This window comes from Vipera ursinii (assembly GCF_947247035.1).
Source record: "Vipera ursinii genome assembly, chromosome: 1".
Taxonomy (NCBI): domain Eukaryota; kingdom Metazoa; phylum Chordata; class Lepidosauria; order Squamata; family Viperidae; genus Vipera; species Vipera ursinii.
The window spans coordinates 262,290,645-262,318,211 of record NC_139512.1 but is presented as its reverse complement, the minus strand read 5'-3'; the positions used below and the strand labels follow the sequence as shown (position 1 = coordinate 262,318,211).

At 41.1% G+C, this 27,567-nt stretch overlaps 1 protein-coding gene across 1 annotated transcript; it reads left to right on the top strand.

Moving 5' to 3' along the window:
- Positions 1–17,100: 17,100 nt before the first annotated feature.
- Positions 17,101–27,296, top strand: MTCL3 (MTCL family member 3; the record flags this gene model as incomplete). Its single annotated transcript, XM_083348426.1, has 6 exons — positions 17,101–18,042; positions 19,287–19,511; positions 21,417–21,575; positions 22,729–22,797; positions 24,676–25,851; positions 27,186–27,296. The coding sequence occupies 6 exons, from the start codon at positions 17,101–17,103 to the stop codon at positions 27,294–27,296; spliced, it is 2,682 nt and encodes an 893-aa protein (XP_083204552.1).
- Positions 27,297–27,567: the final 271 nt, after the last annotated feature.

Genomic DNA, 27,567 nt, shown 5'->3' with positions numbered 1-27,567 from the left:
ATAGTTTGACACCCCCCCTCTTCTTTGTGGCAGCCCCTCAAATACTGGAATACTGCTATCATGTCACCCGTTTCTTCTTTTCTTTAGACTAGCCAAACCCAAGTCCTGCAGCCGTTCTTCATATGTTTTAATCTCCAGGGCTTTGGTCATTTTAGTTGCTCTTCTTTGAACTTTTTCCAAAGTCTCAACATCTTTTTTGTAGTATAGTGACCAAAACTGGTCTCAGTATTCCAGGTGTGGTCTTACTAGGGTTTTATAAAGCGGTAGTAATACTTCATGTGATCTTGATTCTATGTCTCTGTTTATACAACTCAGGATTGTATTAGCTTTTTTGGCTGCTGCTGCACACTGCTGGCTCATAGTCAAGTCATCGTCCACTAGGACTCCAAGGTTCCTCTCACAGTTACTGTTTTTGAGCCAGGTCTCACCTAATCTGTACATGTACCTTTGATTTTTCCTGCCTAAATGTAAAACTTTCCTTTTCTCTACATTAAAACTCATTTTGCTGGATAGGGCCCATTGTTCAAGTTTGTCAAGATATTTTTGGATCCTGAGCTTGTCTTTCCAGGATCTTCCCAGGTATTGATATCAGACTGATTGTTCTGTAGTTTCCTGGGTCTGGTTTTTTCCCTTTCTTGAAGATGGGAACCACATCAACCCTTTTCCAATCCTCAGGTACTTCCCCAGTGCGCCAGGATTTTTGAAAGATATGGTGTGGTGGTTCTGAGATAACATCTCCCAGCTCCTTCTGATGTAAGTGAATTATATTCATCAAGGTCAGATAGGTGTTCTCTTACCATATTCTTGCTTATTTTTTGTTTCTAGTTTGTATTTTGCAGTAGGTTTTTTGGTATGTTGGGCTATAATTTCTTTTTGTGTGAAGACTGATGCAAAGTATGATTTTAGTAGCTCTGCTTTCTCCCTACTGCCTGTTACTTTCTTGCAATCTTCTCTCTTTAGTGGACCTAGTTTCCTTGATTTTTTTCTTGTTATTAATATTTGAAACTTTTTTTAATTGTCCTTGGTTTCTGTTGCAAGTCTTCGTTCATTCCTGACTTCATCTTTGCATGTTCTGGTGGTCTGCTGATAATCAGCCTTAATTATGTATCCCTCTTTCCATTTTTTGTACTTGTCCTTTTTGTCTTTCAGTCTGTCAGACAGCTTTGTGCAGCCATACTAGTTTCTTCTTGAATTTCTTTTTTTTTTCTTTTTCAGCAGAATTGCTTCCAGGCTATTAAAAACAATGCATTTGTGCAAGTTAGAAGAGTGTGTTCTATGATGTGTCCTTCTATTACAGCCCTCTGTATGGGCAGAGTGCAACTTAACATGTTGCAACACACCACCATGAACTATAACCCAGAATTATCTTTGGATCACTCCAGATCAGGGGTCTTCAAACTTAGCCCTTTTATGATCTGCGGACTTTAATTCCAGGAATTCCTCAGCCAGCAAAAAATTGTGTTACAGATTGATTTTTGTTATACATGTATCTGAATAATTTGTATCTTACCCAATTGCAGATATGCAAGATGGCCAGTTAGAATACCATAAATATAAAATATATTAAAAACAATCTATTTAAAGCATCAGACATCATGAAAACAGCTACAGGTTTCTTGATTCTGCTGGAATAAATAGCATTATTTATTGCATACTGTATACATCAGACATGTCAAACTCGCAACATCACGTGACGTTGCAGGACTATTTTGCCATTGCCGGCAATGGGGTGGGCATGGCTTCTGCGTGACGTGTCTGGCCCATGGGCCAGCAGTTTGACACCCCTGGTATATATGATTACCCAACTCGACTAAGTGATTCGGGACAGCATACAAAAATCTATGTGTTGCAATGCTTATTTTTATTTATTTATTTTTATTTTAATTCCATTTATATCCCGCCCTTCTCCGAAGACTCAGGGCGGCTTACAAGCTTAGCAGTAGCCTTCATTCTATGTATATGCCTGCTTATTAGGGCTTTCACACACACCCCAAGCGGCATTATTACAAAGTCAACTTAATTGCCCCCAACAATCTGGGTCCTCATTTTACCTACCTCGGAAGGATGGAAGGCTGAGTCAACCTTGAGCCTGGTGGGACTCGAACCTGCACTAATTGCAGGCAGCTGGTGTTACTTAAGGAGGCATTAGCCCACTGCTCCACCAAAGCTTCAGATTTAATTCCACAAAAGGTGTTGCAGTGCGCATGGGATCATACACCTACTACCATATGCAAGTCTAAAAATACCTGAGTCTTATTTTTGTGGAATTGGATAGCTGTCCTTTACAACTGCCATCAGTTTTAGGAATAGCCTCAATGACTGCTTTAAGGAGTTATAGAGAGGTGCATGTTTAGGAATCAATTCTGGAAAGCAATGAGTGATTTATTATGTAAATTTTAAAAACTGCATAATATAACAATGAATCAACCGTTGGGCATCCCTAATTCTAGGACTGAACCAAATTTTGCATGTGTGTAGATGAGAAACTGCTGAACAAGACTGAAAAGTGGGTGATACTTCCAACCTAAGATAGATTATATTTTTCCATGTTTAACAGAATAACAGAGTGGGAAGGGACCTTAGAGGTCTTCTAATCTAATCCCCTGTTCAAGGAGGCCTCCAGTGATAGAGCATCCACAACTTCTGAAAGCAAGTCATTCCACTCATTAATAGTTCTCACTTTTAGGAAATTTCTCCTTAGTTCTAGGATGCTTCTTTCCTTGATGATTACCGTCCTTTGTTTCTTGCCTTCTGGTGCTTTGCAAAATAGATTGACCCCATTCTTTGTGGCAACCCCTCAAATATTGGAACATTGCTTTCACGTCACACCTAGTCCTTTTCACTAAACTAGGCATACCCAATTCCTGCAACCATTCTTTATATGTTTTAGCCTCCTGCCCCCTAATCACCTTTGTACCAGTTGTCTGTCCATAATTTTCAGCAGATCCAGTTAAACCCAGCAAGTTGTGGTAAATTAACTTCATTTAAAACTTCATTAAAATGTTGTTCTTGGGGATTCTTGATGGTCTTCAAAATATCTAATGGGAAATGTCTGCACTTCTACAACATCCAGGTAGAATTTCAGCATTTGTGGATGATGTCTTGGTCTATGGCCTTGCTTATGATAAACTCAAGCAAAAACTATGTCAACTCCTGGCAGCCATGAAGACCCAGAGAACACACCTAAATGCTCCTAAAAGTAAAAGAATACACATCTGGGAGATCACAGAAAAAAGCAAAGAGTCCACATTCGTTTAAGGAACCAATCCAAAATCAGGAACTTTGGGATTAATCATAAGGGACAACAATATTTATATTACATTATATTTGTAAGTGCTCTCTTCATCTACAAAGCTAGATCATGTAGTATACAAAAAATTCCTGGGATCATTTATGGCTATATACACGTATGTAGTCCATGAGTTACAATGGCAATTGGGACCAGGATAGCCTTCGCTAAAGGATGCAGTCATAAAATGTGACATCATGTGACCTTATTGCTTAGCAGCACCAATCCAACAATCCCAATTGCTGTCCCGGTATATTCAAGGCAACATGAGTTGGGGAAGCGGGATTGCTGTGAGTACAGGTGCATGCAACTGCAGGGAGGTGCAGGGAAGGAGGGCGTGGGGGTTCATACATGTCAGTGCAGGGAGCCCAAGGGAAGGCCCAGGTGTGTGCATGTGAGCACAGCAAGGACCAAGAAAGAAAGGCAGTGTGTGCCTGTGAGTGCAGAGAGTCCCAGGCAAGGAAGGCACCACACAGTGAGCAGAAACGCAGGCATGGAGGACTCACCAGTGACTTGAGATCTTTCCTGACAGCTTCCTCTTCGGCTTTGCTTGCTCAAAGCTGGCAAAGAAGATCACAAATGGCAATCATGTGAGTGCAAGACACTGCAACTGTCATGAGAGCTGGTGGCCAAGTGCCCAAATTGCAATTTTGTGTCCACTGCAATGGCCAGAACTTTGAAGACTGGTTGTGAGTACCCTGTGCTCCACACTGTCATAACTCTGATCAGTTGCTGAATGAGTGGTCCCTAAGTGAGGACTGCCTGTACTTATAGTAGAAGTATAACCATTATTTGGCTTATTTGACTCTCTTGCTACACTGTCGTATCACACTTTCATGGAGAATATACTCCATCCCCTTATATATCTGCGAAGGAATGGGAAGACCTCGTTTATCATGCTCTGATAATCTGCCTGGACATCGTTGACCATGTGCCAGCAGCAGTCTTTGTTCATTATTTTAGAATCACTGTTACAGTTTTGATCACGGCTGCTGGCACGGAACTTACTTCATCCCATTCTTTTGTCCTCCTGCAACAGTAATGGCCTGCAATGCAGCACAATTCCAGGGAGGAAGGAGGGGTAATTCTGAGCTTACAGATCTTGCAATGTTATTACATCGTATATAATATCTTGCCCACACCTCCTAACTCAGCTTTTCCCTTTGCTACCTCATTCTAACGTTGCCTGTCATTGCACAGTCCATAAAACCAACCTAGAAAAAAATCCTAGTGCAGAGAGCTCCAGTAAGCAATTGATGAATTCTGATTCATAGCTTCTTTTCTTGGCATTCTTTACTACTGTATTTTGTCCATTATGAGATCTTAAAGAAATTAAAAATTTATGGCAACTTTGTTTCTCCTTTCTCTGCTGTTTAAGGTAAAATACCTAGGAAGACTTCAGTCTTAAGGCTTTTATAAGGGCTCAGTAAAAGGGCCCATGATTCAATGATTTATTGAAATTGTGAATAAAATTGCAATCAGATAATCCATCATCTTCTCCACATAAACTGCTGTTAATCTATATCTCTTAACAGCTGAGAATTTGTGGAAATATGAATAATTGGAACAACTTTCTTACATTAATCCTCGCCCAGTTATTCTCTGTCTAGCACACAAATGGATTTGTATTCTACTACAGGTTGTTTATACTGTATAGTCACTTCTCAAGTGGGGTGTTGGTTGAAATGGCTGACTAGATTAAGATGCTTTGTTTTCAGATTTATTTTTTGCCATAATGGACTAATGCTGACTAATACTAATGCTCTGTATCTTATATTGGAAGTTTTTTTCTTGATATGACTTTTCAGTAACTTTAGTAACTTTGGTTAAAATAAGTTTGATGCCATTCAAGTGTTCTTAGAAGGGATGCGGTGGCTCAGTGGGTTAGGACGCTGAGGTTGTCGATCAGAAGGTCAGCAGTTTGGCGGGTTGAATCCCAAGTGCCGTGTAACAGAGTGAGTGCCTGTTACTCGTCCCAGCTTCTGCCAACCTAGCAGTTTGAAAGCACGTAAAAATGCAAGTAGAAAAATAGGGACCACCACAGTGGGAAGGTAACAGCGTTCCATGCGCCTTTGGTGTCTAGTCATGACCACATGACCACAGAAACATCTTCAGACAACGCTGGCTTCCTCGGTTAAGAAACGGAGATGAGCACCACCTCCTAACATCAGACAAAACTGGACACAGAAAACCGTTAGCTTTCTTTATTTTAAGATACTTGCAATCTAAAGAACCAGTTTGGTGTAGTAGTGAAGGCACAAAGCTAAAAACCAGGGGACTTTCTGCCTGAGGAACAAAGCCAGCTGGGTGACCTTGGGTCAGTCCCTCTGTCAAATCTAGGAAGATGACATTGGCAAACCACCTCTGAAATCTTGCTAAGAATATTGCAAGGATTTGTTCAGGCAGTCACCAGGAGTCAAAAACAGACTTGAACCCCCCCCCCAAAATAAAACCCCCAAACAAAACCCTGCCTCACATGAAAACTGATTATGCATAACTATTTTCACTTCCCTTCCCCCCACCTTCCCCCAATTTAAATTCTTCCTCAGACTAGCCATTCTATGCATCTAATCAAGCAAGCTGCATGTCATGAAAGCTTTTAATCAAATTTATTAGCTAGAAAAGGTACTACCAGACTTCTGGTTTTTTTTGCTACCATGGATTCCCATCAGACTGATTTGACGTGATCTGTTTTTAACGATCCTGTGCTGGCTACTAGTTACAACTTTGTTTTTAGATGTTCTCAGATCTGTTTTTTGATTATTATTTTTTTCAGTATCTTCCCAGGTATTGATGTTAGGCTGATTGGTCTGTAGTTTCCTGGGTCTGTTTCCCCCGCTTTTTTTGGAGATGGAAAACACATCAGCTCTTTTCCAATCCTCTGGTACAGGGGTGTCAAATTGGTGGCCCACGGGCTGGATGAGTCACATGCAGGCCACGCCTATCCCATCTCGCAAAGGCAAAAAAATCGAGATACATAACATCACATAACGTGATTGAGTTTGACACCTGTGTTCTGGTAGTTCCTCTGTGCTCCAGGATTTTTTAAAGATATGGTACAATGGTTCTGAAATAACATTTGCCAGCTCCTTCAAAACTCTGGGATGTAATTTATCAAGTCCTGGTGATTTATATTCATCAAGATCACATAGGTGTTCTCTTACCATTTTCTTGCTTATTTTAATTTTTATTTCTAACCTGTCTTTTACAGTTGTTTTTGGTAGATTGGGCTATAATTTCTTTTTGCATGAAGACTGATGCAAAGAATGAGTTAAGCAGCTCTGCTTTCTCTCTATTACCTGTTACTTCCTTGCCATCTTCCCTCTATAGTGGGCCAACTGTTTCCTTGACTTTTTTCTTGTTATTTGTATGTCAAAACTTTTTTTTATTATCTGTGACTTTTTTTTGCAAGTCTTTGTTCATTCTAAGCTTTTGCTTTCCTGACTTCATCTTTGTAGATTCAGGCTATCTGCTGATATTGTCTTAGTTATATGTCCCTCTTTCCATTTTTTGTACATATGCTTTTTGTCTTTGTTTATCAGATAGATCTTTGCGCAACCATGTTGGTTTTTTCCTGGATTTTTTTGTTTTTCTTTTTCAGTGATATTGTGTTGGACTGTTTCACAAAATTCACGGAACTGAATTTTCTAGTGTCTAAACAACTGTGATTTCATGCAGTAGGAAGCAGATACGTCTCTTAAATCACTCCTTAAATTAGGTATCAGCAGCTTTAAAATTAAATAAGAAATGGGTGCACGTTTTATACCAAAAAGAAAGTTATATGTGGTTGCACATCAGGCCTAAGCCAGAAATGCCTGTTTTAATTCAATTAATCAATAAATAAATCAGAATAGAACTGGAAGGGACCTTGGAGGTCTTCTAGTCCAACTCCTGCTCAAGCAGGAGACCCTATACAATTTGAGACAAGTGGCTTTCCAGTCTCTTCCTAAAAATCTCCAGTGATGAAGCCCCCTCAACATCCGAAGGCAAACCGTTCCATTCAACAAAAAAATTCACAAAAACCACCCAGGAATTGGAAGAATTGGAAACCACTGCCTACAACGCAAGAAGAGGATGAGTCTTTATATCCGGAAACTTAGCAGGAGTCGTAGGTAGGGTAGGCATCGCCTCCGGCACGAAGAGCTTATTATTACCTTTGAACAAAATATGTCCGAAGTGTCAAGGTAAAAAATCACCTTTGTAGAGGGCGACGGACCGTGCTTCAGAGAATGCATGTTACACTTGCAGGAAGGCAAGAAAAACACGACGCATAATCTTACTAAATACCTTTTACTTACAAAATATAAAAACTAAATATATATTATACAGAGCTAGCTCACTACATCTTAACGTAACAGACAGTAACAGCAAAGTGAAGAAAAACAATACAGATAATAACTCTGGGAACTTCTTCTAGACATGCGCACTAAACAGACTGAAACCATAACATAGCTAGTCATATGGGATTCACTATGGTTACTAGATAGGTTATCACAACAGGTGCAGAGAACAGGGGAAAATGTATAGTTAGAAATGAACTTTTCTGACGAACAAAAAAAAAAACGTGCAGTGACATTCCCCTTCTTTCGTCAGCAAAGTGAAGACTCAGGTAAGGCACATCTTCCGACGCAGATACTCATGCTGGGCTGTAGGAAGTGGTTTGTTCAGCATGTCAGCAATTTGATCACGTGTAGGCACATACTGTAACGTCACAAAACCTTGTTTAACCAGTTGCCTTATGTTTTGATATCGGATGTCAATGTGTCTGGACCTTGAACCTGTAAAACGTGTTTCAGAAATATAAACCACAGATTCATTATCCTCCATTACTGTGATTGGTCGAATCGGATGTATCCAGATATCTGTGACCAAAGCATCAAACCAGGTTAAAGAATTGCATGCATCAGACACACAAGCATACTCAGCTTCTGTAGAGGAACAAGAAACAAAATTCTGTTTACGCACATGCCAGTAAACAGGACATCCATTTAAGAACATCATGTAACCTGATGTACTTTTCCGTGACTTCTTATCACTCGCCCAATCTGAATCTGCAAAACAACATAACTCTGCATAGTCAGTATGTGTGGGTTCCAACAACAACTTCATGTCTTTGGTGTGTTTTAGATACCTCAATAACCTTTTAACACATGTCCAATGAAACTGTTTTGCCTTGCCTACGTGTCGTGATAAAAGATTAACACTAAGTGCAATGTCGGGTCTAGTCCAACTACTAATATACAGCAGCGACCCAATGACTGAGCGATATAGTGTTTGATCTTCGAACTCAGGACTTGGTTCATGTGCCAAAATGTGAAAGTCAGTTTGCATGGGTATACTCACAGGCTTAGCGTCCTCCATGTTACAGTGATGTAACAGTTGTTCAATCTTCTCTCCTTGTGTGAGACTAAACCCCTTCTGAGTTTTGGCAATTTGAACACCTAAATAAGTGTTAATACACCCTAAAGACTTCAACGTGAAAAACTTTTGTAAAGCTTTAGCAAAAACCTCACTCATCTGCTTATTTGGACCAATATAAACAATGTCATCGACATAAACAAGAATTATCTCATACCTATTACCGGATCTTTTGGTAAACACGCATTCATCTGTTTCGGACTTAATAAAGCCCATTGAATTTAGTTTGTCAGAAAGACATAAGTACCACATTAAACCAGACTGTTTCAGACCATAAAGACTTTTGTGTAGAAACCAGGTATCCCCTTCTTGCTGTCTAAAACCTGGAGGGCCTTTGACGTAGATGTCTTCATCAAGATCAGCGTGAAGATAAGCCGTTTCAACATCGAACTGAAAAACTTCCAGGCCAAGGATAGTTGCAGTGGCTAAAGCAATTTTCACACTTTCAGTCCGCACTGTGGGTGAGTATGTATTTGTATAGTCCTCAGGATAACGTTGAGCAAAACCCTGGGCTACGAGTCTGGCCTTGTACAACGACTCACCATTCGGCTTCTTTTTGATCCTGTAGACCCATCGAGTACCAATAACTTTCTTGTTTGCTGGAGGGCTTGCAGGCGTAAACACTTGATGTTTCTTTAGACTGTCCATTTCAGCCTGCATTGCCTCAAACCATTTATCTTGTTCTGATTCAGGAAGATGTTTGATCTGTGTGAACTTCTCAGGTGGAAGCGTTACATTACAAATCAAAGGTACAGGTGTTTTTGTTACTTGCCACGAATACCGTTTTGGAGGGATTCCCTTTGTGGACCTCTTGGAACGCCTCGGGCCAACCGTCCATTCTTCTTCTGTGTCGTCCTCGTCTTCATCGTCGCCAGCAGCAACATCAGCGGCTTGCGAAGACGGAACAGTAGGTTGAGAAGAACTCGTGGAAGGAACATTCTCCTGTGATTCTTGATCAGGTTGCGTGGCATCAGCAACATCATCTCTAGGAAAATAAACTCCAGGATCGTTAGAATGAATCCTGGACCAGTCCGCATCTTCCTCAAAAGTAGCAGATTGTGAAATCACAATAACATGATGAGAGTCAATGTATTTGCTCCATTTTGAATTATCATCAATGCCCATAAATCTCATCCTTTTTGCTGCAGGACCCCCTTTCTTTCTTTGGGCTAAAGGAATATTCACCATAGCATAGGAACCAAAAATATGGAGATGTGAGAGATCAGGCTTGTGTCCATACAACATGAAATAAGGGGTCTGATTTATCACACTACTCCAAGTACGGTTGATGATATGGTTAGCATATTTGATAGCTTCACCCCAGTATGGAAGACTGAGGTTAGCATCTTCAAGGAGGCAACGCATCATGGTTTGCAGAACTCCATTTCTGCGTTCTGCCACCCCATTTTCAGCTGGAGTATAAGGAGCAGATGTCTGATGTACTATCCCATTCTTACGCATCCAGTCCTGGAAACGCTGAGACATGAATTCAGCACCGCGATCACTCTGGATTCTGGCAATGTTGACCTCGAATTGGGTATAGACAAGACTAGCAAAGTCTTTAAAGATCTGAAAGGTCTCAGATTTTTCTTTCATAGGATATACATATCCATATCTAGAATAATTGTCAACGATTGTCAAGAAATATCTTTTACCACCAAGTGTTGGTGCAAAAGGACCAACTATGTCAGTGTGTACCAAATCAAAAATGCGTGTTGACAGGCGTGTAGCGCGTTTTGGAATTGCTGCTGCCTTGGATTTGGCTTTCTTGCAGACAGCACAGTCCAAAAACACCTTACACCCCTTTAGATCCAAACCTCTTGCGAACTCTGGCATCTTCTTCAGAATACGGAAACTGGCATGACCCAATCTTCTGTGCCACTTATGGATACACCTGGAATGCAAAGGTTTACCTGTTAGTGAATTCTCAACTTTAGCATTTTTATTAGGAACCCCAGGCTTGCTGTGAGCAACCTGTGTCTTTTTTGTATTTTTATTATCTTTAGGAACCTTTGGAGTAGCAACAGGATCTCTCTCTGGGACGTCTCTCTCTGGGCCTGTGCTCTTTAGAACGTGTATACTTGCCTGCTCTTGCTGCTTAGGCTTTGGTTTTAAGTAATAAACACCACCAATCAACATGGTTTCAGCAACAATATCTCCGTCTTTGACTATATAACTTGCTTTTTCAAGATGGTGGACCTGAAAATGAGAAAACCTAGACAAATGACTCTGACTAAGCAAATTACTACTGGCAGACGGAACATAGTAAACATTTGGAATGAGAGCATCAAGCTCTTCAATATAGACAGTTCCTTTTCCCATGACCTGAACAGGATGATTGGAAAAAGAGTAAAGTTCACGAAGTTCAGGTTCAGGCTCGTGCATCTCTGTGTAAAGCTCTTTTCTGTAGGTAACATGTAATGCTGCTCCACTGTCCAAAGTCCAAAGAAGTCGTCTGTCGTACTCTGGTTGAGGCTGTGGATTGTTGGTCACAACCAATGTGGCAAGTGGAGCTTGTGGATCACGCCTGGAACCACGACCACGACCTTGTCGTCCGCCTCTACCTCTGCCTCCTCTGGAATCTGTTCCTCTGGGCTGGTATGTGACGGGCGCTGGAACTCGTTGGGGACAATCCCGGGTGGCATGTCCCACACGATTGCAGATGTAGCATCTTGGCATTCTTGGAACGTAGGTCCTTCCACGGAAGGCACGCCTCGCTGAAGCTCTTGATGCAGGTGGTTCCCTTAAATGTGGCGCAGCTTGCATAAGTGCCTCTTCTTCGGCTAAAATTCTGCATACATGATCCACTGTGCGTTGAGCAATAGGCACTTGATTGATCTTGGAAATAGCATCTTTCCACTCATGATTCAAAGAATTGATGATAATGCTGATCATTTGAAAATCATCAATAGGATAGCCTTTTTCACCCAGTTCTTTTCTAATACCTTTCATTTTAGTCAAATGTGCTCCAATATGTTCACCAGGTTTTAATCTGGAACCATGGAACTCAGACAAAAGTAAACATGTAGACTCAATTGATGTAGGCCGATAACATGCCTCTAACTGAGTCCAAATTTGTTGGGCAGTTGCATCTTGTGAAAACGTGAGCTGCAATTCAATGTCCATTGACATCAATAATGTTGTGCATGCTCTATTATCCAAGTCCCATATGTCAGGAGTCCATGGCTGGGCAGGAGGATTAAACACCATCATGTGAGTACCTTCTCTGCGTAACAAAAGTCCAACCTCACTGACCCATGCCCTGTAATTCTGTCCTGACTTCTTTAATTTTGAGTCACCAGCCAGTGGTACAATGGAAGGTGTTTGATGAGGAATATACAATTGAGGTACTGGCTGTGCAGGTTGTGCAATCCGACCATAACCTGCAGGGGGCACCAGTGGCGTCTGTGCCTGGACATGCGGCAGTTGCATTGAAGCTGCCGGTAGTCTTGGTGCTGGCTGTGACTGTCTTTGAGCTGCTATTCCACCCTGGCCAGCAGGAGGCGCTGGCGCTGGGACTGGTGCATTAGCATAATCTGCAGATGACTCTGGCCTTCGCATATAAGAACCCGGTGGCAATTGCATGTGGGTTAAATATGGCTGTGCTCTGCCAGGTAGAGGGGCTTGCATAGAAGCAATATTAACAGGAGAAGCAATAGTAACAGGAATCCTAGCACCATCAGGGACTGGAGCCTCAGATAACGGCAGAAATCTTGTATCTCTGAGCAAAGACTCCTCCATAGACAATTGCGAGAGTGAGAGCTCCAATTCATGTCTTAATGCAGCTTCACCAGTAGATGGTGCTATAACATTTGCCTCAGGCATCACTGTGGCTCTGTATGTCCTTTGGGACAGCCCATAATCATGTGACATAGGAGCCTCCGGTTCCCATTCGTCTTGCATGACACTCAATGATGGGCGTGACTTTAGCTTTGGGGAAGAAGGAGGCAATATGGCTTCTCCTTGTGGGTGTGGCAATATGGCCGGTTCATGCTCATAATTCCTCTCATATTGCTGAACCATTGACACATATTCCTTTGCCTGCTGCAAACGCCTTTCAAAAAACCCAATTTGTTCACAGTAGCCTTGCATAGCCCTATCTCGCATAGTTTGCTTGGGGCTTGAAGGAGCAGAAGGAATTTTCTTCGGCTGGACTTTAAGTTTCGCTCTAAGCCTTTGAAATTCATCTTGAGCCCCTGGAGTGTGAACATTTTCAAAAGCAGCTGCCAGGGAGCTTTGAAAAGTAGGAAAAAGGAATGACTGACCTTGCATCGTGGACAGGAGCAGGCGCGTCTTCTCCAAGGCGTGTGACCGAAGCTATCGGAGTTCTTAAGGTCGAAGGGAGATGCCCAACAGAAAGACTCCTTTCCAGCCGTGGCTTCCTTCCTGACATGTTTCAGCAGTTAATCACCGCTGCCTCACTAGCACTAACTAACTGATAACAGCCGCAGAAACATGCATCTCCAAAAACATAAATCAAACCATCCTCGATACCAAAATGTCAAGGTAAAAATCACCTTTGTAGAGGGCGACGGACCGTGCTTCAGAGAATGCATGTTACACTTGCAGGAAGGCAAGAAAAACACGACGCATAATCTTACTAAATACCTTTTACTTACAAAATATAAAAACTAAATATATATTATACAGAGCTAGCTCACTACATCTTAACGTAACAGACAGTAACAGCAAAGTGAAGAAAAACAATACAGATAATAACTCTGGGAACTTCTTCTAGACATGCGCACTAAACAGACTGAAACCATAACATAGCTAGTCATATGGGATTCACTATGGTTACTAGATAGGTTATCACAACAGGTGCAGAGAACAGGGGAAAATGTATAGTTAGAAATGAACTTTTCTGACGAACAAAAAAAAAAAACGTGCAGCACAATTTAACCGAAGCCCCAGAACAAAAGAGAGCCTCACAGCGATCGCGTTGCATCAGGAAGCACCTTTACGCGCTATTGGAGGGTCGAGGCCGTTCAAAGGAAAATAAATATTTCATCGGGATCGATCGCTCCCTGAATTGAATTCCGATGGCACAAAACAGCCCGCACCTCCGCTTCCTTCCTGCCAGAGAGGGGCCGTAATCCAATTCCGGCCAGAGAGCCCCGAGGCCTGCCTAGGCGTGGCCCAGCATTGCGCTTTTCATCTGGCTTTGCTATTCTCCCCTCCCCTCCCCTCCTTTCCCCTCCCTCCCGGGCTTTTTTCCCACCGCCCCTCGCTGCTATTCCCAGGCCCAATGAGGTCAACGCCGGAATAAAACCGCTGCAGTTTCCCCGAGACTCGATCTCGGGGCCTGGCGCATCCCTGGGGCGGCTGCCACGAAGTCGGGCAGGGTAAGTAGCGCTCAGCTTTGGCGGGGGTGGGGGGGTGGGTGGGGGGGCGAGTGAAAGGCCCCTCGCCTCGTTGCTCAGCAAAGCGAAAAGCCGAACAAGTTTGGGAGTCTTGTTTAGACTGAGCGAGAGAGTGACACCTCCCTCCCCACCCCACCCCACCCCACCCCAGTGCGCAGTTCTAGATGAAAAGAAAGCAAAGGGCTTTGATTGACGGATTCATTGATTGCAAAATATATATATATATATAAAAGGTGGGGGGCGGCCTTTTGCAAAACGATTACAGATGGGAAGTCAGTACAATAACGAAGAGATGCTGGCGTGTGTGGGGCGACGGAGGGATGCCTAGTCCTAGCCGGCGCTTCGTGACCTCCTTGTCTTTTGTTTCTCCTCTCCTCCTCCTCCTCCCCCCCACTCCTGGTAACTATTTTCAATGGGGAAATGGGCCGCTTCTTTGGTTCCCCACGTGACGAGCTCCCGGGAGACCGATGCGGGGCGGGGTAGCGGAAGAGTCTTGGTGTTGGGGGTCTGGATTGGCTCCAGTCTTTCTAATTTCCAAGAGACTGTGTGAGTCGCTCGGGGTTGAACTGAGAGCATCGCCGGATTTCTCAATTTGTAGGACGCCGTAAGGGGCGAGCCGCGTTTGTCCGGGATGGATGAGCAGCCTGGGGCTTGCGGTGGCGAAACCAGGAAGGGATCCCTCGGTGGATGCCCTTGAGAAGGCCGGCGTTGGCTGAACCTGGCGGTCCGCCGAGCTGCCGCGGAAATTCCGGAGGGAAAAAGGCTGCTGGTACTGCTGCTAGGTCGGTTGCTGTAACGGAGAGATGGCTTTCGGAGACTCCCTAAGCCTTAAAGGGAACGTGGTTCGTTTTCCTTTGTTTTAATTCCACTGAAAAAGGCTTTCGGATAAAACTTTGGCATTCAGATTTGAAAGCACTTGTGAAACGTGGAGTGAAAGCTACCTTCATAGATCTTAGGTGTTGAGTTTTAATAAGGCAATTGAGAAGTGCAAAGCTTTTTTGGTCCCAGACTTATTTACCCATCACTGAACTCAAAAGAAAGTTATATGCATGGTAGAGTTATTGTTTTATCTTGTCCATTTCATGATTTGTGTGTGTTAAAATTGGAATTCTGGAGTATTGAAAATCCACATTTTTAATCTCTCTCATCCTTTGATAACTAATTGATTGTACTTACCTGCACTCTTAAGATATTTGTTAGTGCACTTTTAAAATACTTTGCCATCATTTTTAGTATAATTTTGTGAGCCAGTTGTTATAATCTTTGCAGCAGTGGCACTTAAACATTGTCTTATTCTGACACATTTTAATTCATAACCCATTGTAAATTGTTAGGATCTGAGGATCCTGCTATTCATGACAGGATTAAATAGATAAGCAATGTGCATGCACCTATGCAATTAATAAGTAATGCTGAGACTGATATAGTAAAGTTAATGCTTCAGTGACATGATAAAGATTATTATTGTGCCAAACATATTACAGTGTCAGGTGTGCTTTTTTTAAACTTTTTTGTGATATTTAGGGATGTTTTTGTTTGAGTCTTGTTGTGTGCTACAGTGAATTACACTGAGCAGCCCTATAAATCTATTAAAGTAAATAACAATATTGGCTTAAGAGGGGTCACCTTGAGAAAGTTGAGATTCTGCTTCTGCTATGGAAACTATTACATCTGTGCAAATACAGCAAGAAAAAAAATCCTACTTAATCAGGGCTCACTAATTAGATCAATCTTCTCTATCTTGATGCCTTCCCTGTATTAAAATATAATTCCCAGAATCTCAGGCCAGATATGATCAGCTAGGTAAAACAATGAAAACAGGACACTAAAAGTTATTTGGAGAATATCAGGCTAAGGAAGGGGGTGTTTCTTCTCTGTTTAAACAAAGGGTTCATACAATGTGTGAAAATTTTCCATACATTTTCTTTGCCTCAGTGTTGATATGAGGTGGAGTAAAACAGTAGTTAGGTTCACAAACTGATGTACAGTATATGCAAATTTAGCTAAGCCTTACAAATCAAACCATCCTTCCATTCAACAATGAAGATTGTTTCATATTTCACCCTCTTGTTTCTAGTACTTGTAAAGAAACACTTGGCTGGTGTGGCTGTATTGTAAAGTAAACTGACAGTTTCACAAAAGCTAACAGCAAAATAAGAATTTGAGTTTGACTTTGTATTGACTTTGCTTTGTAATTTAAGGCTATTGAATTCATTGGGGCTTGCTTCTGACTAAAGTGTCTTAATGTTGTTTTTGACTTTTACAATTGATAGCTGAGGATGTACCCACTGAAAGCAATTTATTCAACCTCTTCCTCCCTTCACTAATGTTCTTATTTGAATAAATGTGTTTATTTTTTTAATCACGATTATTTGAGTTTTCATTGTCCCTGAATCCCCCTCAACACATTCAAGAGTTTGTTAGAATATGGGAAGAAGGTGGGGGTGGTTGGGAAAACCACTATTAGAGATATGATACATATGTGGAATTAGAGTTTTCTAACAGATCTCTCATTGATTTATTTTACAGCATGTTAAATATGGATTGTTTTAAGTCTCATCACAGTTTTCTCCTCCCAGCTGGAAGAGACTGATTTTAACTATGCTAGGCCTTGTAGGCACAAACCAATCTGTTTTGAAACTACTGAATGGATCCATCCTCACTGACTTTGGAACATCTGGTTTATGGAAGAAGCACTTTAAGAAAAGTAGCTGCAGCTGGAGGATTCAGTCTGTTCAGATGAGAAATGAGAACTGCTTGTTGCTTCAGGGATTTAAAAGCAAGCTTCCAGTCAGGGCCTGCCTCTGTTACATCTAAGATAGTGAGCTAACCTCATGGAGCAATTTCAAACCCCACCCCCTTTATTATAGGCACATTGTTCTTCGTGTGGTGAATAGGCTTGCTTTGTGTGGAGTGGCAAGGCTGTTGACAAGGCTTCTGTGTGTGCTTCGCTGCCGAAGGAGGGCAGGAAGACAATGAACCAAAGAGGGCTGAATATTTCAGCAACCTCTGATTTAGGTTGATTTAGCCATGAGCCAGCAGCCTAGCGGAGGCGGTGCTGCAACCGCCTCTCCTCGTTTGCTTCCTGAGGGCAGCAGCAGTCGAACTAAGCAGCAGCGTGCATTCTCTCCAGGTAGGCCCAAGGAGTCTCTTGTCCGCCAGCCCTTGCCAGCTGCCAATTCATCCCGCTTCACAGCAGCAGCTGCAGTTCCTGTCTCGAAAGCAAGCTCTACCCGGCAACAGCTATTGCAGCAGTCACCAACAGGGCAGAAAACTAGCCGGGTCAAGGGTGGAGGAACAGAAGGAGACAAGCTGCCCTTACAGGCTACACCAACAAGGAGCTCAGTTCTGTTGGGAGCTGTCCATGCTGGGGATGGTGCTGAAGAGCAGCCTGCCTCATTCCTGGTCTCGGCAGGAGGGTGTCCCAGGCCAAATCCAGGTCCTGCAGCTGAAGCACCTCCCAAAGACACCGAACTTACAGGTCCTAGAGCTGGAGAGCAACAGCTTGTATCAGGAGGGAAGGGGGAAAGGGTAGGTAGTTTTGTTCTTTCTCAGCTGCCATCCAAGAGCTGGAACAGGGGTAAAACAAACAAGCCTACGCAGAAGAGTGCAGGAGAGGCAACTTCAGCTTCTTCGTCACCTTGTAGTTCAGGGAAAGGCCAGGCTCTGTCAGTGAACAATGGCAACTACTGGAAAGAAGGATGCCTGCAAAGTGAGCTCATTCAGTTTCATCTCAGGAAAGGGTTATCAGCAACCCAGATGCAGAACAAAGGTAACCACAAAGCTAATGGCAATGTGGGCAGTTTGCCCTCCTCGACTTCCTCCTCCTCCTCCACGGTGCTGCCTGCAAATGGAGGTAGCAATGGCCTCAGTGGAACTATGGAAGGCAACACGACCCAGGAATCCCAGCATCAGCAGCAGGAGCTGCAGGAAGAGATGGAGAAACTGGAGGAGGAGAATGAAAACCTCAAGGTGAGCAAAAGATACAGAAGGGAAGGAATAATGGGGGGTCTGCCTCAGTTCCAGTTTATATGTGCACGTGCTGGTGGTGTTTTAGTCTGTTCCACAAAAGAAAGGAGAAGGAATGCTAATGGTGAATTCTCCTTTGAGGAGATTAAGTTGTAGTCAAGATACCTACTGGTTTGTTTTGTGGTTTAAGAGAAGGAAGGGAAGGGAGTGCGTAAATCCTTGGCTATGAACTTTGATGTGAATATAATACAATATTTCCATCCTCAGGCAGGATTTTTTATATATATTTCAGCTTACATTCTAGACTAGAGGATTTGCTTGTCCTATTCTACACCAAATTGACTATAGCTATATAAGTTAAAATGAGGTTCATTTCAGCAAACTGATGAAGTAAAAGACATAATAACCTAGTGGTACTTACAACTCCATAAAATAATAATCTGTGACTTCCCATAAATTGAGTTGCACAAAATAAAGGCAGGATATAAATATAAATGAATCAATCAATAAATAAAGATAATGGTTTCATTGGAGTTAGGGTTGGACAAGAAGTAAGACATTCACTTTTAATAATTACACTTTTATCTATGTTCCTCAAAGATTTTCAGACTTTGTGGTATAGAAACTGCCATCTATGGACTTGCTAAGGCAAACTGAGGATCAAAGACCATACTTTGATTTGACAATACTTCTGCTTCGCTTGCATGTTAGAGAAATTATGACTACCCTCTAAATTATTCTTGATTCTCTAGTGGCTTCAACCCAGTTTGAGATTCCCTGAATTATGGACATTTTAGAAATTATGATTTTCTAAATAAATATTCTAGTATTATTGCACCTTTCAAAGATAAAAATACACATACAGTAGTTGAATATGATTTGCCAGATGTTCTACTCCATTCTTCATGCTTCTCATTGCCACATGCATGCACTGTAAAACATACACGGCTGACATATTTGGGAATTATTCTGGTTTATGAACCAGTTTCATTGCGCTACATGTGCACATGCTTCTTTTAATGTCTTATTTTGGCCAATTCAAGGAATATTTGAAATCTAAATGGATCAATTCTTAATTTGGGATCACAATTTTTCTTCTTCTGCCATTTAGGATAAGGAAGTTAGTGGGAAGCCATATGCTTCTCTCGTAACAGTTATTTAAGAACTATGGGTAAATTACCATATCTTGTGTTCTTTATCAATGTGATCTGATGTCATTTTATGCTTTTCTTCTGAATGTATGTCAGAACGAAATAGATGAACTTAGAACTGAAATGGATGAGATGAGGGACAGCTTTTTTGAAGAGGATGCTTGCCAGCTTCAGGAAGTGCGCCATGAATTGGAGAGAGCTAACAAAAACTGTAGAATCCTTCAGTATCGTCTTCGAAAAGCAGAGCGGAAAAAGCTCCGTTATGCACAGACCGGAGAAATTGATGGAGAACTTCTTCGTAGCTTGGAACAGGATTTAAAGGTAATTTGGAGCAATTGATGAAAAAAAACCAATCAAATTATGATACTGTCTTGGTTTTTCGGACATTTTTCATCAATCAGAACCAACCTGATTTGTCAGTTATGAGACTATAGTCCAAAACATCTGACAGTCATCAGAATGATATGTCTCTCATGTAGATCCTAACCCCTTATGCTCATTATTTTACTTTTCCCCCCCTTACTCAATTATTTAGAAATATCCAATAACCACGGAGTCAGTAGAGATCACATTCCAGGTGATCAATTAAGAGATATTTCATTGACTTCCAAAAGAAATTACAACCTTAAGGCTTATAATTTAATTTAATTTAATTTTAGTGAAATCAATGCCACATACCATTTGTTTGTTTCTTTCAATTGAAACAAAAAAGGATATAACTCCAGTTAATGTTACAATCCCAGAATCAACGTAGAGATCCTCAGAAATGGATCTCTGAAACCAAAGTATGCAGAAATAGTTGCAAAAACAAAAGCATGGTTTAAGTTTGGGAAATAGAATGTGTGATAAAGAAGCTCAGACTGACTTTGTCCTAATTCAGTGGGATATAAGAGGGAGGGAAGACAAAAGAGAAGCCAGCTTTCAATATTCTTTTACTATGACTTAAATCAATAAAGTATAAATTAAATCTGCATCATATCTTGGGTTTACATACTCTGTAAATATGTCATGAGATTGTTATTGGTGTAAAAATCTTTATCCTGTTTATTAATAGTTTATACTGAATTTCCTGTAAGAATGGATCAATGTTATAATGGTTGCTTTCCAATAAATACTAAGGTTGCTTCTAACTAGTTCTTTTTTCTTTGAGATGTTCGATCTAGGAAAAAGAATATTAAAGTCATAAATCTTTACATACCAACTTGGAAGAAAGAATATTAAAATGAGTTTTATGAGACATCTGCCTGGGCTAAAATCAAAAAAACTAATTACCCAACGCTTGGGCTGGTAGCTGAGCACTAAAAGAAGAATTGCCAAGATGAAAGTATGAAATATAATTGCATTGCAGTGTAATAATGCAGGAGTTTTTTATTTTCAATAACAGCTACAGTAAAACTTGTTCAATAGTTAACTAAATATTTTATACCAATGTGGTTTTGGCTTTCCTAGATCTACCAATGAAGATGTCTCCTTATCATTTACTATACAGGTAGTCCTTGACTTACAACTGTTCTTTTAGTGACTGTTCAAAGTTAGAACAGCACTGAAAAATGTGACTTACAACTGTTTTTCAAAGTTACGACCTTTGCAGCATCTCTATGATCATGTGATCAAAATTTGTATGCTTGGGAACTGGTTCATATTTATGACTGTCCTGGGGTCACGTGATCACCTTTTGTGACCTTTGGCAAGCAAAGTCAATGGGGAAACCAGTTTCACTTAACAGCCGGGTTACTAACGAATAAACTGCAGTGATTCACCTAATAACTGTGGCAAGAAAGGTCGTAAAATGGGGCAAAACTCACTTAACAAATGTCTCACTTAACAACAGAAATTTTAGGCTCAATTGTCATACATCAAGGACTACCTGTACTTTGTTAATTCAATTTTTGCCCTACTTTCCCTCCCTAAGGTGGTAATTCCCCTGAGAAAAATCAGACTTCCTGCCAGTTGCTGGCTGGATTGGACCCATGATTCTAATGATCAAAGAATTAATCTTTGGGATTTCTATTCATCATAGTCTCAAAAGACTAAACTGGAATGCCTGAAGCAACCCTAACTGCCCTCATTTTTTTTAAAAAAAATAGGAAGAACATTTTATTCAGTATTTAATGGAACTGATATAAGCTGGTCGCAACACACACACCCCTAAACTTCATGAGGATAGTAAGCTCTGCTGTGAAAGTTGTTTTCCCGCTTGAAAATGTTAAGTGTCCTTCCATGTAGGTTGCAAAAGATGTTTCTGTAAGACTTCACCATGAGTTGGAAAACGTGGAAGAAAAACGCTCCACCACAGAAGATGAAAATGAAAAGTTAAGGCAGCAGCTGATAGAAGCCGAGATTACTAAACACGCTCTTCAGAATGAATTTGACAAAATGAAAGAGGTTAGTGACAAGCTGCTCACTGGGAGGGGGACGGGCAAAATTGGCCGAGGTGGGATAGGTACATCAAGGGTTGTGATATACTACTTTGCTATGTCTCCTCTCTCTTCTCTGACTGGACTGGTTACAGCTGATCCGTGGGTGAAAAGCAGTTTTGCTTTCCAGTCAGGTTTGAAAGTCCATTTGTTATTTTATCATGGTAAGCAACCTGCAGATCTGACTATTTCAGACTATTTTTTATTTTGATCTCTTCAGTGAATACTGTTGTGTTGAAAGCAGTACCTGACTCGACGTGTTTAAAAATGCTATTTGGTTGTTGTTGTTGTTAGTTGCGAAGTCGTGTCCGACCCATTGCGACCCTATGGACAACGTTCCTCCAGGCTTTCCTGTCCTCTACCATCTTCTGGAGTCCATTCAAGCTCACGCCTACTGCTTCAGTAACTCCATCCAGCCACCTCATTCTCTGTCGTCCCCTTCTTCTATTGCCCTCAACCTTTCCCAGCATTAGGCTCTTCTCCAGTGAGTCCTTCCTCCTCATTAGGTGGCCAAAGTATTTGAGTTTTAGCTTCAGGATCTGGCCTTCTAAAGAGCAGTCAGGGTTGATCTCCTCTAGGACTGACCGGTTTGATCGTCTTGCAGTCCAAGGGACTTGCAGGAGTCTTCTCCAGCACCAGAGTTCAAAGGCCTCAATTCTTTGGTGCTCAGCCTTTCTTATGGTCCAACTTTCACTGCCATACATTGCAACTGGGAAGACCATAGCCTTGACTATACGCACTTTTGTTGACAGGGTGATGTCTCTGCTTTTTAGTGTGCTGTCTAGATTTGCCATGGCTTTCCTCCCGAGGAGCAAGCGTCTTTGAATTTCTTGACTACAGTCCCCATCTGCAGTGATCTGCTATTTGGTACTTACGCACTACTATTAATTTTCGACGTGTTCCTTGCTATTTGCATTGAGATGAATAAGAACAAGGACATTTAAAAAACATTTAATTACTCTGTCCTGGTTTCAACATAACCATCTCTGGAGGATGAAACCAAAAATATTATTTAAAGAAAAAGCTGGAAATTTTCATGTTGTTTGAATGGTGGTTTAATAACCTTGGATAGCATGCATTTAGCAAAATAGTTGTTTTATCTTCTCTTTCTTTCCCAACAGTGTATGAAAAGAAGAGGAAGCAAAGATTTGCAAAAATCAGAAAAAAGGTCACAACAGATGTCTGCTGAGGTGATTCAGAATATTTTTTTCTGTCCCATGGTACAATGCAGTAAACCATATGACCATTTAAGTGATGGAATATAGGTAGTCCTCAACTTAACAACAGTTCATTTAGTGACCATTTGAAGTTACAACGGCACTGAAAAAAATGACTTATGACCATTTTTCACACACATGACCGTTGCAGCATCCCCATGGTTATGTGATTTACATTCGGATGTGTGACAACTCACATTTATGACGGTTGTAGTGTCCTGGGGTCATGTTATCCCCTTTTGCGACCTTCTGACAAGCAAAGTCAATGGGGAAGCCAGATGCACTTAACAATTTACTAACTAAACAGCTGCAATGATTCAATTAATAACTATGGTAGGAAAGGTCATAAAATGGGAGCAAAACTCACTTAATAAATTTCTCACTAAGCAACATAAATTCTGGGCTCCATTGTGGTCATAAGTCGAGGATTCCCTCTAGATGATTGCAAACCTTTCCTTAGTCAACTGTGTGAAAACCAGGGCTCTTTTTATGAAACACATTTATCAGATTAGGACCGAAATGATCATGTTTCTGTAGATGGCAAAGGATGCAACTTAACACTCGAATCACACTCTTTGTTGAAAGTATGGAAATCGCATCAGTGGCATCAAGACATCCTGTCTAACTCCCATGTTATGCCTCTAACTTGTTAGTCTATGTTCCATGGATAAATGCAGAGGAATTCTGGCTTCTGCATTTTAAAATTTTGTCTGAAATATTATCCTGATCAATGCTTCCACTATTATATTACCTAAAAAGTTGTCACCAAACTTGTTTCTATGACATCATCATCATCCTTTGTTTTAATGTTTCTAGAAGATTCTTTTTTAGGTGTTCCTAATGGCCAAATTCAAGGCTAGTTCACACGTTACATTTTCTTTAAATTGCTTTTATTTGACGTGTGATGCATGAATGCAACAAACCCAAACAGATGTGTAATAGAGGTAGCTCCTGTTGATTGAACAAAATAAAGCTTTCTTTGACTTGAAATCATTGGTGATTTCACAGGAATATCCATGAAGGGTTATTTTGTAAATTATGTGGAAGTGATTGTCATTTTCTTCTTGGTTTTCAATTTTCCAAACTAGTTTTCCACCCTTTGGATTGCCTAGTGATCTCCTATCTAAGTAATAAGACCCTGCTTAGCTTTTGAGCCAGACAAAGAAAAGCAGGTGTTGCCACCTGCTGAGACACTGATTGGCAACTTGTACTAGGAATATTATTCTGATTTGTTTCTTTGCTTTATTTTGTTGAGCATTATTTTGACACTTGCCTTTGAAGTGTCAGCATTCTAATTAAAATTGGACAGATCTAACAACAGGTTTTTCATTTGCAAGTATTGCACATATAAGAGGATTAAAGTTTTGTCTTCCTTAAAATTTATCGGGAAACTCTAGTAAAGTTTACTGGGATAGATTTTGTTTGTTTAGAGAATATATATGGTTGCCCACTCACTTTCAGTGAACTTGGGAAGCTTACAAATAAATATATCATCCATCCAGGGCTTTTTTTGTCATAGAACGCTCAGAACGGAGTTCCGGCACCTTTTTTGGACGGAACCTTGTAGGGTAGGCAAGGCGGGTTGTATGACGTGTGAGTTCCGGCACCTTTTTCTTTTACAAAAAAAGCACTGCATCCATCCATCCATCTATCCATCCATCCATCCATATCTATCTATCTATCTATCTATCTATCTATCTATCTATCTATCTATCTATCTATCCCTGCCTACCTACCTACTTACCTACCCACCGTATATGTATATATTGGATATATTGATGTTTTGTACTAAATTGTCATTTGGCATCCCTTTGAGTAAGCAATATAACTGGGGATTATTCTTTGTCGCAGGAGGACAGTGAAGATCTGAAATGCCAGCTGCAGTTTATCAAAGAAGAGGCTGCTCTGATGAGGAAAAAATTAGCCAAAGTGGATAAGGAGAAGGACAGATTTGAGCACGATCTTCAGAAATATAGGTCATTTTATGGTGATCTAGACAGTCCCTTACCAAAAGGGGAAGCAGGAGGTCCACCTAGCACAAGAGAAGCAGAACTCAAGCTCCGTCTGAGGTTAGTAGAGGAAGAAGCCAATATCCTTGGAAGAAAAATAGTGGAACTGGAAGTGGAGAACAGAGGACTGAAAGCAGAGCTTGATGACTTAAGAGGAGATGATTTCTCAGGGGCAGCCAACCCGCTCCTGGGAGACCCCAATGAGTCTCTGTCAGAGTTAAGGCAGCATCTGCAGTTAGTTGAAGATGAGACTGAACTGTTGAGGAGGAACTTAACTGATGCAGAAGAACAAAACAAACGTGTCACTGCAGAGCTGAACAAATACAAATACAAGACTGGAACTCACGATAGTTCACGATACCATGACAGTGCCAAGACAGAAATACTTCAGGAAGAACTGAAGGCTGCCCGCATGCAAATCAATGAACTCAGTGGCAAAGTCATGCAGCTCCAGTATGAGAACAGGATACTGATGTCCAACATGCAGCGCTATGATTTAGCCTCTCATCTGGGGATCCAAGGGAGTCCCAGAGACAGCGATGCTGAAAGTGAGGCAGGGAAGAAAGAAAGTGATGAGGATTCTCGCCCCCCTCACCGCAAAAGAGAAGGGCCCATTGGTGTTGAAAGTGACTCAGAGGAGGTCCGCAACATCCGTTGCTTGACCCCCACAAGATCCTTCTACCCAACCCCGGTAGGATGGCAGAAAAGCTTTAATGACCGGCAACAAACCAAGGACATCCGCTGTGAAGCCGAACGCCTGGGCAAGACTATTGACCGCTTGATTTCTGACACCAGCACTATCATCACTGAAGCGAGAATTTATGTGGCAAACGGGGACCTGTTTGGACTTCTGGCCGATGAAGACGATGGAAGTAGGATACGGGAGCACGAACTTCTTCATCGGATCAATGCCCAGATGAAGGCGTTTAGGAAAGAACTCCAGGCCTTCATTGACAGACTAGAAGTTCCAAAGGCTTCAGATGATCGAAGTACAGATGAACCTTTGTCAGTGAGTCAGGTAGATTTTTATTTAGTCAAAGGCATTGAAGAGAAGGAGTTTTAGCCCAGGCGAAAAGTTGAAAACTTAAGCTACTTTCACGTGTAGTTATGTGAGTTGAAGAAGACACCGTTTAATTTCTCTGCAATTTAAATTTCCCAGATTATTGTTCCAATATTGGATTCTTAGGTTTTGTACAAGTATAGCATAAGAGGATTACATTATTGGATACTTACCTAGTAAGAACTGTGTGGATTGGTTAAAAAGTTGAATGGTAATGTTTAGCTTTTTTTAAATTCACCCATATTATTAACGGATTTATAAAATGTATATAACTAGAAAAAAGACAGATAAAAATCTTAATTTAAAATTGAAATACACAATAAATAGCGGGGGGGGGGAAATAAAATATATAAAAGGTCTTATCTCAGCATAGTGTGATATTAACATTTACAAATGAAACTTAACTGTTTAATTCTAAAATACCAGCTGCCTGGAAGAATGTCTTAACTTGGCTCTGAAAAAGATAGCCAGAAGGGCGTTGGGTGATTTCCTTAATGGAAGGCTTTCTGCCCATAGGCTAGAGCAGTAGAACTGCAAAAAAACAACAACAACAAATTGTAGCAACCTATCTTGTGTTCTTTTGCTGAGACTCCAAGGCAAAGGCCTGGGTGAATGTGAGTAACAAGGTTAATGGGAATGGGAACTCTGGCTTGGTTTCAGGGTTTCCTTCCTGCTCTTCCTGTTTCGGGGGGGGGCCCTTTAGAGTGGTTTGCTTGCCTCCTTTTTCTTTGGCTAAGAGAGGGAAGAGAATAGCAGGGCACCCAGGGCCTGCCTGCCAGCTGCCCTGTTAATCTTCATTTTTTGACAAATAAGCAAAAGTAAGAATGATGAGAAAAAGCAAAACTGGCAGCCTACCAGTATTTGAGTCAATCCACTTTTTAATTTGTTAATTCTACCAATAAAAGAGAATATTTGTAGCTCAGGGATGAAATGAGGGGTCCTTGGTTCTCTCTGAGTTTGGTTGTTTTCTTGTAGATGTTTCATTACTCAAAGCTAGTAAGGAGTGGGGTTTGCTCTCGGTATATAAGACCAAAGTACCTCCCCAGCAGCAATCGGCACCCAAATGGGAAAAGTCATAAGATATTTCAGGATAATATTACAATTATTACATTACCAATATTACTGTTGCAAGATTCCTTCAGATTCTTTTTGTACAGCCATTTGGATCTGACATATACAATTTTCACAAGATTAGGTAGAAAGGTTTGATGTTGGGTTTTTTCCTCTTGAAAAGTCAACTTTGCGGTTTTAATAATGTAGCAATATCTTGTCTTTCTATTTACTTTCCCCAGATGTTCCAGCCTATTATTTTACTTATTCTCATCCTTGTCTTGTTTTCATCCCTTTCTTACACAACAATATTTAAACTTGTCTTCCTTTTCACATTGTTCTTTGTGCTGTAGACATTTTTTATCATTTTATCATTTGTTATAGAGTTATTTTCAGTTTGTTTTATGTTGTCCATCTTCCCAAGCTATGAAGTTCAAGAGCTATAGTTTCTGTAGTAATCACTGCTGTAAAAACACTGAAGACTGTTCGATAGGAAGAAGTCAAACCAACCTCCATGCCAAAATGCAGATGTTGCAAGCAGCCCGAACCAAAAAAAGCTCCACAATCAAATCTGAACTAGCATCATCCAAATAGCCAGGTAAGCAAGTGAAATTTTTCCCTGCA